A 13009-nucleotide genomic window follows, 5' to 3' on the forward strand; every position below is an offset into this window, starting at 1 on the left:
TCCTTCTCGGAAACCAGCCGAGTCACTATCCGATGATTCCCTCAATATTCACAACATGAAGAGAGCCCGGCACTGAAGGGGCTTCTCTTCTTGTCTGTTTCCAGGCGAGCCACTGTCGGGACATTGAGAAACAGTCATGCTTTGCTACGGATGTGTCTATGTCAAATTGTTTGTGGCACTATATGATCGATGTATTAATATGATATTCACTAGTAATCATAGATGTTAACAATACCAAAATTACTAGTTAATGGTATACTTAATTAATTGAACGGTACAAAGGATATAATAACTTTATGGATAAATTTCAAATCTAATTTGCTATTCATATGGAGAATATTTTAAAGTAAGGATATAATAACTTTATAGATAAATTTCAAATTAATTCGTTATTCATATAAAGAATATTTTAAATTATTTTGTGAAGATTAAATTTTTATTATTTATTTAATAATTATTATGTTAATAGATATGTTTAATCTTAATAAAATTTTTAGAATTTTAATTGAATTATCAATAATTATTATGTCAATAGATATATGTAATCTTGAATAGAATTTTTAGAATATTAATTGTATTATCAATAATTATTAAATGGATAGTAGGAATTTAACTTCAACTAAATATTTTAAAATATTCATAATGATAATATTAAAATCAAAAGATAAAATTTATCTACAAAATAATTGTGGTTTCTTTTCCTTTTGATTAAATTCATTAATTAAAAAAAATATCATATAAACTAAAGCCATAATAATTAAATTATGGTTTTTTGGACATGTGATATTTATAAACCATAGTATTATAAAAATATTTATTTACATATAAGAAATATTTATGGTAAAATAAAAATAAATATTACCACGTCAATTCTTTTAATAGCTTTATATGGATTACTTAAACAGAATAAGGATATATATCAGAGAAATATATACCAGCATTTGCACAGGATGTTGTAAATGAAACACCATAAATCTATAGCACATATGGAAGAAGAGAATAGGTGAAGAATGAAGTGATATGTTATGTAATCTAATTATAGCCCAATTTCAGTGAAAAATAATTGTTAATGTTAAATATAATACAATCAAACAAAATAGAGGCATATGCAAGTATCCCTCCTTGTCTATCTTTTACAAGTAAAACACTTTAAATTATTTTAAATTTGAGGGAAAATATCTAAGATAAAAACAACTGTGATATTGGCAATGCCAATAACAATGTCAGCGAGCATGAAGTGGGTGGTGGCTACAATTACAATGATTATAATAATAACAATTTTCTGGCATATCACTTAATATTTTAAGAAATATCAATCCCACTAAATATTGTATTACTTGACTTTAGGAAAAAAGAAAAGAAGACTACACCTTTTTTAAATTATCACAATTTTAATAAATTAAAACCATAAAATTATATATTAAAAAAATATAATGATGCAATGTGGCTATGGAGATTGTGAATGGTGTGTGAGATTTGGTTTGCTTTATCATGGATGGGTTCTAGATAAGCGTTGTCTTATAAATAGAACGATTGATTTAAATGTTATCAAGGAGAGATGCTGCAACTCTAAAGTCTCTCAAGACATGACTGTTATACCACATAGAAGATATTCTCACATGTCCAGGTGGGATTCTTAAAGTTGACTATCCTATAGAGAAAGTCCTATTGCAACTCTAAAGTCTCTCAAGACATGACCCTTATACCACGTAGAAGATATTCTCGCATGTCCAAGTGAGATTCTTACAGTTGACTATCTTGTAGAGAAGGTCCCTTACTACTTATATGATGAAAGCAAACTGCTTGATTTGAAATTCCACTACTTTTAATCACATACTAACTATATTTAATCATTTAACAACTTAAATGATTAACAATGTATACAATCACTCTTTATTTAAAACTTCATGAGTTTATTTTTAATGCTTTATCATAAATGTTAATTAAGAATAATTTATAAAATTACAACATTACTAGGTACAAAATTAATCTAGACCTTCCATACATAATGAGGGAAATGAATTTAATTTGTCTTTTATTTATTTTTTTGGGTGGTTGAAGTAGATAGGATTAATTATGGATTTTGGACCAATAAATGTCCTCAAAATGCACCAATCATCAGTTAGATAAAAGTTACTTAAATTTATTTTATTGCTGAGTTCTAATCAATAATATTTTAAGAAAAATGAAATAATAAATGTTCATAAACTTACAATATTACTCAAAGCCTCTAAATGTTGTGAGATGAAGCAAGAGTGGTTACTTTAGCTTTTTAAATACTTTTGAAGATTATCAACTACATTGTATTGATATTCATTTATTATTGATCTTTAATATGTTTATTTTTTAACAAATTTTCAAATATTATAAAAAATTTAAATTTACACATTTAAAAATATGTTTTAAACGCAATAAAATAAATTAAAAATTGCAAAATAATAATAATGGTAGAATAACAATACTGTTGAAATTCCAATCCAACCATCAATACGTGTCATTATTTCAAATTCCTCAGCAGTATCATTCATATTGGTATCGAAGAATATATGCCTCTATCGAGCCTTTGCATTTACCACTAAGTAATTTTGGGACTCAACCACCAAATTTGTAGAAAGCTATGGGTTTTAAGTAATAGGATTTGACTCGAACGGAAATAATAAATGCTATTAAAATACATTAATAGAATGACAATATTACTAGTAAGTCTCTAAATGCTATTAAAATACATTAATAGAATGACAATATTACTAATAAACCTTTGAAGTTGTGAGTTGTGAAATGAGGAAAGAGTGGTTAGAGTACTTTCCAAGAATATCAAATATATTGTATTCTGAATCATTTATTATTAGTTTTAGAATGGATGATTTAAAAAAAAATGATTATAAATTATTTATACATTTAAAAATATATTTTAGGCACTGTAATTATAAAATTGTTGCTTCACTAATTTACAGAATAATAGTAATTGTTAAATAACAATACTCTTAAATTTTTCAATCCAACCATCAATACTTGTGTGTCATTACTTCAAATTCCTCCTCACTGATCATTCATATGGAGAAATTTATATATGGAAAGAAACGTGCAACCATGATTCTGGACTACATGAAAATAATACGTACCCGTAATAATAAGCAGGCTACCAATTAATGAAATGGGGACGTTTTTTCTGATAGTTCCTTCTCACCCCACTGTGCATCATAATAACAGGAAAGAAAATGAAAGTTTCAAGGAGCAATTACGTTAAACATGAGTTACATCTAACTTGAGTTAAGCCATTAACCTTCTGTATATAACACCTGTATATGATTTGACGTAGCCATTAACCTTCAGTGTATAACACCTATCAATGGAGGCTTCTAAGTTTGTTTCCACCCACAGACACTTGGCATTGTTCTCGGGATTGTCACTGCATCGACTGTCTGGAGCGATGATGCTCATCTGACGGTGGAAAACCTTCCCCCTCTTTTCAGGCTAAGAGCCTACCCTAACCCTCCGTCTCGAACACCATTCTCTCCAATTGTTCAGAGCATGCTGCTGCTCTCTGCCAAAGTCATGACAGAGGAACCACTGGTTCTTGCTTGGATTCAGATCGATGTTTTTCCTAGTGGGTTCAAATCGATGTTTTTCCCACCGGAACCCCAGAGCTGACTTCCAGCGTGCAGAACAAAGTTATGCGTGGTTCTCCTCTCGACCTTCTCTGCACAGGTGCTCTCATCTGTCACCGAAGGGCCGCACCATCGGATGTGTCACGCCCCTACACCTGCAGTAGTCTTCCAACCGCTTGTAGCAAGGTGCGGCACCACCGAACGCTTTCTTTTCACCAATAGTAACATTCGTGGACTACGCCTACTTTCACATTAACATTACTTAGCTTGTGTTTCGCAACCAAATAAACTTGCAATTATCCTTTATACTTAATGAAGCCCATACTCATTTATTATCATCATGCAATTATACCAAGAACAACAACAATTGCAACAAGTATAAAGGGGAGGGGCAACTCCCCGTAATGTGAGTCTGCCCGACAATATATTAAGAATATGAGTTTTACAATGTACAAGTGTGCCTTGCCAAACCAAGTCTACACTTAGCCAAATATTACAAAGAGAGGCAACCTTGCCTTTTACAATACATGTACACCTCTTGCATAAAGGATAGTGCTCACCTAAGCCACTAATTCCTCTTACCAAGTCCTGCACAATTTCTGCACATACACCGAACCCCGGGCACACCTTGCCCACACCTCAACCGGCACAAGACAGCTCCAAAACTGCACCTTAGATAGTGCACATGAGCTATGCGCAGCTCCACCCAAGACTTGCGCAGTTCTGTTTTACCCCTTCCTCTTATGCGTAGAGAAGTGATGAGAATTCGATGGTTGAAATGAGCTCAAGGCTCTCACATATATACACTTTCATGCGTTGGTTTTACATGGGGTGAGCAGCCCCTTGGCCGACCCCAACATACGCCCACAATCGCTTTACAAGTCGGCTTTACAAGCTTCTTATCCATCGCATATATATTATGTTCAACACTTAGTCGTATTTTAAGTGTCTCCCTTTCGTCGCATATATTGTCGCATATCTTCCGCATTGTCGTTTCGTCGTTTTGTCTGCACGCCCGTGCGCCCGCCTGTGCGCCCTTGTGCACGTCCTCACCGGCGCTCGTCGCACCCGCAACTCGAAGGCCTTACAGGATGGCTGCCTTCAGCAGTACATGCACCCAGATAAAACGAGGGTTTGATGTAAGGGACGTTTCCGGCTCCTACAGGCTTGGTTTTTTTGAGCATTTTCTTGTCTGTTTGCAGGTAAAGTTACAACTCGCGGCACTATGGTGGTAAAATCACAGGGATACTCCTGTAGCATCTTACCCACTATTCGAGTGTTAGTTTTGTTCCTCTCTGTTAAAACTATTTTGACTATCGCTTTTTTTGTAACAGGTACCTCTATTTCCCTTGGCTACAACAATGAGGAAAAGGGGTCTGGTTAAGGCTTTGTTTCTTAACAGGGTTTGCCTCTGCTTCCACGTATTTACTCCGGCATCCTCAAGGAGTTAAACTACTTATTTATTCTTGGATTGTTCTATTAGTTTGAGAATGGATGATTTAAAAAAAATGATTATAAATTATTTATACATTTAAAAATATATCCTGGGCACTATAATTAAAATAAAATTGTTGCTTCAGTAATTTACAGAATAATAATAATTGTTGAATAACAATACTGTTAAATTTTTCAATCCAACCATCAATACTTGTGTGTCATTACTTCAAATTCCTCCTCACTGATCATTCATATCCAGAATTTTATATATGGAAAGCAACGTTTAGCCATGATTCTGAAATACATGAAAATAATACGTACCCATAAGCAGGCTATTAACCAAGTAATGAAATGGGGATGTTTTCTGATAGTTCCTTCTCACCCCACAGTGCATGATAATAACAGGAAAGAAAATGTAAGTTTCATGGAGAAATTATGTAAGTTTCATTTGTCCTGTACAACACGACAAACGCAAACGCAGGCAGTGACGGTAGAAATTTGGAAGATTACATCAGTGATGGTAGCAATGTGGAAGATTACATCTATGTATTTTGTATATTTTTTTAATTGAAGAAATCGCATTTGAAGCAGCTTTCAGGCATTGCATTTATGCTTTTGTAATTTTGTTAAAATTAGACCACAAGATTTATAAAACCAAACCTCACCACAATTTCAAAATATATATAAAAAAAAAATCAACCATGATTCTGAACCAGATGAGAACAACATATATTGTCTACAACAATACAGGCTATTGACCAACTGATAAAATGGGTCATTTTATGATAGTTCATTCTCGCCCCCATCGTGCATCGTAATAACATGAAAGAAAATGATAATTTCAAATTATGTCTAATAGTCGTTGCACCGTTTGCAGCAACATTCCAAATTCAGGCAATTATCCCAGCAATGTGGAAGATTACAACTATGTTGGCAGCAATTACTGCATAGCATTGAATGAACTTCAGCTTCATCTTTCGGAAATTTGTGAACTACCAAATTATTATGTAAATTTACAACAATGTGAAAAAGTACTTTTGTGGATTATTTTGGACATCTGTTGCCCCGGAGAGAACTGCCACAAAACTTGCAAAACATATTAAAGAGATCAATATAATCGCAGAGGAGGAAGCCATATTTAATCTTATAAAAGGTCAACACTTAATTTGCCGTTTTTGACACTGGATAAGTCATTATGCAGGCCGCTCTTGCCATTTTATAAGGATTTGCGTTGCCAATTTGAGTCTCCATCCACCTAGGTAAAAGCGATCTTTTCGCACATTACAATAATAGCAGTTTCCAATTTACTTAAATAGAATAAGTATATATATCAGAGAAATATATATTATATTAAAAAAAAACTGTATTTTAGGTTAATCTTTTTGAATATTTTTAAATTCAGTTGTATAATCTTCTAAATTTTTCTAATTTACACATTCGAAAATATATTAGAAATAATAAAAAAAATCATCACAAATTAATTAAAAAATATTAATTAAATTAAATCTCGTTTGGAACACAAACCAAGAACCAGGCTGATGTAGTTTTTATTCCTTTGAAAGTCGAAATAAATTTATTCGATCTCATTTTTGTAATTTATTCGAGCTTATAGTTACTTAATGAGATAAAGTGCATTATCAAAACAAAGACATCCTTTGACAATCACTCTCCTCCTTTGATTAATTCATTCACGTTTAGCCTTAAACGTTGGTATTCTTTGTACCATAGGTTTGATGAGAAGTTCATTTGAAAATAAACCATCAAAGATATTCGGCCTCAGCTCCGGAAGCAATTCAAACATCATCGAAGTTCCACAGGTCTGTGATGTCCTCTTCATGTTGCTGTTCCTCCTCCTCCCAAATTGATGGCAATCTCTCCGAATTCCAGGTGAGGCAATCACCTGATTCCGCAAGTAGACTATCCCACATCACCAACTCTTGTTCTTGCTGATATCCACTCTCCCTCAACGACAGTACGGTTTCTTGAACAGAAGCCGAGCTTGATGGCAATGCAGCGTCCTTCCTTGTCTTCTTCCTTTTCTTCTTATTGGCATTGGCATTCTCATCGTTACTGTGCGCCGAAGGAGAAATGGGAGGTGGTTGTTCCAAGGTAGCATGTTTGGCAGCAGCGAGCTTAATCTGGTGACGGGATAAAGAAGACGCAGAGGGTATAGAGGGAAGTGAATCCGGAAAGTTGAAAACGGCGTTAGGCCCTCTAAGGCAATACGCTGCGGCGTCGAAGGCGCGGGCGGCCTGTTCCGCAGTTGTGTATGATCCAAGCCATAACTTCTGTCGAGATCTGGGCATTCGAATCTCGGCTACCCAACTCCCCCATTTTCGGAATCGGATTCCCTTAAATTGGCAAGACTTCTCTGCGCTAGCTTCGCCTGCTCGAGAATAGGCATGGTTATGTTCCTGTTGTTGGGTATTTTTATGTGGGGAAAATACCAAAAACCATTCAAGCAAATACCACAGAGCCAATGCTCTGTTTTCTTTGTTCCAGGACCTTTTGCACAGGGAAGCCTTTAAAAACACATTAACTCAGAACACAGCATTACACAGTCACAAAAACACTTCTATTGATTTAAATACATGCCTGATACACATTCATCCTCTTTGCTGAGAGGGATTTTCCAAAAACTTTCACCCATCAAAACTCTGTTTTCACCTGAGAAATTACTGTGCTGGGTTTACTGCAGTAAAACCCATTTTTACATTTGCTGGTGTAAAACTATTTTTACACATACTGCTGTAAAAATATTTTACACATACAGTAATCTTTACATTACATTCACAATCTCAAAAAATACCTGAGCGCTCTTTTCATTTGCATTTCAATGCAAATGCAATACATAAAAAAAACTTTACTCACTCTACGCACTGCGATGTAATATATTTCTTCATCTGCTCCTCCTCTTTCTCTGTTCGCACTGGTGTGTATTCATCCTTGCAAAAATCAACACATATAAAAAAATTCCTCGCCCCCTGTTTATCTTAGCTTCATGCTGCTGCGCACTTACCCATTTCACAATGGTAAACACATGTCCATAAAACATTACAACTCACACACGCTTTTCATTTTGGCTCATTATGTATGTAAAAACTTTTTTACAAACGTGGTTTTATAATATATATGGTCAACGTTTTAAAAAAAACATAACACATATAATATATGTGCCCATACCTCCGTGTAGCCAATATTCATGTTTTTACCAAACATTTACGGATCACTTAACTATGCATTTAAATCTTTTACAGACAGGAGTGGCGGTCAATCAAACTTGACTTTTACTTCACGCATGATTTTTAATTTGATGCAGGTTCGTATGCATCTTGGAGCAATCGACGGCGGAGGTTGATGAGGGCAATCGGACGGCAGTGGTGAATATCGGAGGGCAGTTTGCAGCCAAACTTTAACGCCCGAGAAAATGACGTCGGCTGATGTCAGGTCAGAAACACGTGTCTGCACCAAATCCCATCGGAGCCAAGTATACGGAAACCGCTTTTCGCTGGAAGGCGGTCCGAGAAAGTTAAGCGGGTTTTCTGTTTCGCTTTGGCGGTTTTGGGTGAGGTACGCACGGAGTTGAAATTAGATTTCAACACTCCCCTTTAATTTCAACTGCTGGGTGTTCAAACATACCCAGACACTTCCTCACATAGAGGGACTCACCTGAAACTGTGCTTAAGAGCACCTTCCTCATGACATAGGGATTCACCTGTGACTATGCTGAAAAGCATCATCCTCTTGATAGAGGGATTTACCACACTATGCTGAAAAGCATCTTCCTCTTGACTGAGGGATTCACTAATGACAATGTGCTGAAAAACACCTTCCTCTTTAACAGAGGGTTTCACCAAATGACTGTGCTGAAAAGCACCTTCCTCATTAACAGAGGGATTTACCAAACAGACACTGCTTTACATGCAGTTTCAAAATCAAACAATCATTGCACTGCTGTGTGTGCAAACTCATTACAATGTTCTTTTATGCTGATGCATATTCTCTGCTGCACTGTTGTGCCATCTTCTTTACTGTGTCTACCCCACACTGCTGTGTCTACACTTGTTGTTGTGTTGCTGCACTTCTCTTACATTTCTTTGCAAACTCTGCATTGCTGTGCCTTCCCTTTCTCACATTCACACTGTTGTGTGAGAATTCTTTACTTGCGCACTTATGCGTGCTTCCCTTCTTCACAATGGGAAAACTTTTCTTCACGCTGCTGCGTGCTTCCCTTCACTCATTACAATCATACTTCTGTTGTGTCTCACTTGCATTTCAGATGCAACCAACACACTCACTGCACTTACATTTACTGCTGTAAAGAAAAAAAAATTCTTTTACATGTGCTGCTGTCCATTACCTTTCATTTCTTCAACAAAACTTCATGCTGCTGCATTTTCTTATTTGCATTGTTGTGTGCTTCTCCTTCTTGTCATCATGTTGCTGTCCATAACTTGCTGCTGCATTGCCTCTGCAATTTGCACTGTCGCTACCTTTTGTTTCATCATATTGTTGTGCCCATACTCTTGGCACTTCATTCTCCACACAAAAAATAACACGGGCTGCTGCCTTTTCTTATGCACCCTTGCTTCACACAATCTTCAGTTTCATTTTTTTAACACAATGCACTGCTGTGCAATTCCTTTCATTTTTCTGCTGCCACACATTATCATTCACCCATGTGCATTAAAAGTCTGCTGCCCCTATTTTTTTATGCATTTCTTTGCATGCTGCATTGCATAAAAAAAATTACATTTTTTTTACTGCTGTGTGAAAGAATTTCATTGCATTCTCAGCCACTGGGCATTTACGCTCTACTGCGTTTTGTCTTCTTCTCATTTTCTTCTCACTGTTTTGCATTTTCATTCCCAATACAAAACATTTCCATCTGCTGTGTATTATACTCACTCTGCTGTGAATATATTTTCTCACTTTTCATAGAAGGAAACTACCTTCCATAGCTATGCATTTCAATGCATGTGCACCACAAAAAGAATTTTAAACTGCTGTTCATTCTAATCCATGTGCTCCAAAAAAAATTCCCAAACTGCTGTTTTATGTTCTGTTTTCCCACTGCTGTGAGGGTCTTCTTGCTTTGCATACTTCTTATTGCGCTGCTGCACTTTACATTTGAGCGCTGCCCCTTTTTCTTCTCTGCTTCTATGGCAGATTTAACTTCATATCTTTCCCTTATGAAAAGGTCTTCATCAAAGAGTGACTGTTAAAACAGTTCAGCAACAAAAAAAATTACAAGCTCCCCTTTAGTGTATGCTTGTCTTCGTTTGGCAAGTTTTCTCAAAACAAACTTAGATCAGCTGCGTTGCTTAAGGAGCTTTCACACTGTATTTCTTTTCTTCTCCATACTTGTGTAACTTTCTTCTTTTGCATGGGTCTAGCTTGTGTAAGAGCCCATGTCAAGTTACAGTCACGTGCCATATGCCCAATGTTATGACACTTGAAGCATTCAACTTCATTCATGAATAAGAATTCATGATTTCTTCTTGTGAAATTATTTCTTAGAGATTGTCGGGGACCACAACATCTATCTCCATGAAATGCTCTACAGTCTCTTTCCATATGACCAAAGTTTGAGCAAGCATAACAATAACCATAAAATGAACTTTGGTACCTGGGAGATTGAGGTTTTCTTGATGTACTTCTGAAGCCTTGCTGCTTTGAGATCCTTTGATGATCACCATTGCCTCTTGCCTCTTTGACATCAGCTACATTTCTTCTTGGAGCAGGATTTCTTCTATTGCTGCCCTCATTTTTCTCCTTGCCTTTGCTGGAACTAGGAGCATCACCATCTCTTTCTGGCTTCTTCACATCTCCTTTGCTTAAAGCATCCTCATCCTTGTTTGAGGGTTCACCTACATACCCAAGTCCTGATTTATCAGATGGAGATCTGTGATAGTTGAGCATGTCATCCAAAGCTTGAGAGCTCTTCATCATTTTGTTCATCCCTTCAACCTTCTTCCTGAGGAGGACAATCTCTTCTTCTAGCTTTTCACATACAATATTTTTCTTTGCTAGTTGTCCCTCAGTTTCTTCCTTGCTACGAGTAGCTTCAGCTGCTACTATTTTGAAGGAGATAATATCAGTCTTCATTTTGGAGATTTCTGCTTGACTGCTCTCCATTTTCTTCTCAGCTCCTTGTGCCTGCTTCTTGGCTTCTTGTAGTTCGGACTTAAGGGAGGAGACCTCTACCTTGTACTGTCCAATCTCTTCTACAAGCTTGTTCACCCTCATTTGCCTTTGTTCAAGTTGACTTGTCAAGGCATCTGCCTGCTTCTTTGCTTCATTCAGCTGATTTGTCATGAATATGACTTCTTCATGATGTTTCTTCTTGCATTGATCAAGCTCCTTCTTAAGCTTGGTAAGCTCTTCATCCCTTTCTTTTACTTGAAGCTTGATGAGGTCACGCTTTTCATTCTCTGCTTCTATGATGGGTTCTTCTTGACTCATTGTCATGGTCAGTGCTCCCTTTGCATGAAGGTCATGCAGTCTGTCCCATATATCCTTTGCTGATGTATATTTTCCTAGATTCCTCTTCACAGAATCAGGGAGTCCATCCAGGATTAGTTTTGCTGCTTGTGCATCATACTCCATGGATTCTTTATCCATCTTGCTGTCATCAATCACTGACTCCCAGACTTCAATCCCCTCAGACATTAGGAAAGCCCTCATCATTATTTCCCATACATCAAAGTTTCCATCAAACTTTGGGGTTTCAAATAAAATGTATTCTAATGGATTGCCTTCTAGTTTAGTAGAAGGGGGAGACACATTTTTAACAGGCTTGGAGGCTTTCTTCTTTGACCTTGCCATTCTTATCTAGGCTTTAAATCCTTGACTGTGTTTTTTTTAAATCACTGACTGTTCTTTTAATAATAACTCAAAAACTTGAGAAATACCTGAATCCCTTTGGCTGAAACTTCACACTGCTGGAGAGGTTTGACTGCTGCAACAACACCTTCCTTCAGCTTCTTTGAGTCTTCAAAGAGCCTGGACTAGCTCTGATACCACTGTTGGGTATTTTTATGTGGGGAAAATACCAAAAACCATTCAAGCAAATACCACAGAGCCAATGCTCTGTTTTCTTTGTTCCAGGACCTTTTGCACAGGGAAGCCTTTAAAAACACATTAACTCAGAACACAGCATTACACAGTCACAAAAACACTTCTATTGATTTAAATACATGCCTGATACAAATACATGCCTGATACACATTCATCCTCTTTGCTGAGAGGGATTTTCCAAAAACTTTCACCCATCAAAACTCTGTTTTCACCTGAGAAATTACTGTGCTGGGTTTACTGCAGTAAAACCCATTTTTACATTTGCTGGTGTAAAACTATTTTTACACATACTGCTGTAAAAATATTTTACACATACAGTAATCTTTACATTACATTCACAATCTCAAAAAATACCTGAGCGCTCTTTTCATTTGCATTTCAATGCAAATGCAATACATAAAAAAAACTTTACTCACTCTACGCACTGCGATGTAATATATTTCTTCATCTGCTCCTCCTCTTTCTCTGTTCGCACTGGTGTGTATTCATCCTTGCAAAAATCAACACATATAAAAAAATTCTTCGCCCTCTGTTTATCTTAGCTTGCACTGTTGTGCAAAAAAAAACTTGACCTTCGCTGCTCCCTGCTCTTTCATGCTGCTGCGCACTTACCCATTTCACAATGGTAAACACATGTCCATAAAACATTACAACTCACACACGCTTTTCATTTTGGCTCATTATGTATGTAAAAACGTTTTTACAAACGTGGTTTTATAATATATATGGTCAACGTTTTAAAAAAAACATAACACATATAATATATGTGCCCATACCTCCGTGTAGCCAATATTCATGTTTTTACCAAACATTTACGGATCACTTAACTATGCATTTAAATCTTTTACAGACAGGAGTGGCGGTCAATCAAACTTGACTTTTAC

At 36.2% G+C, this 13009-nt stretch overlaps 1 protein-coding gene across 1 annotated transcript; it reads right to left on the reverse strand.

Annotated features, from left to right (window-relative positions):
* Positions 1–6838: 6838 nt before the first annotated feature.
* On the reverse strand, positions 6839–7351 carry LOC149153782 (ethylene-responsive transcription factor ERF025-like). Its single transcript, XM_089443919.1, has one exon. The coding sequence runs from the start codon at positions 7349–7351 to the stop codon at positions 6839–6841; it is 513 nt and encodes a 170-aa protein (XP_089300045.1).
* Between the last annotated feature and the right edge of the window lie 5658 nt (positions 7352–13009).

This window comes from Pinus tabuliformis, chromosome 9 (assembly GCF_031772625.1).
Source record: "Pinus tabuliformis cultivar Carrire ecotype Pingquan chromosome 9, CPIR1, whole genome shotgun sequence".
NCBI classification, from domain to species: Eukaryota; Viridiplantae; Streptophyta; class Pinopsida; order Pinales; family Pinaceae; genus Pinus; species Pinus tabuliformis.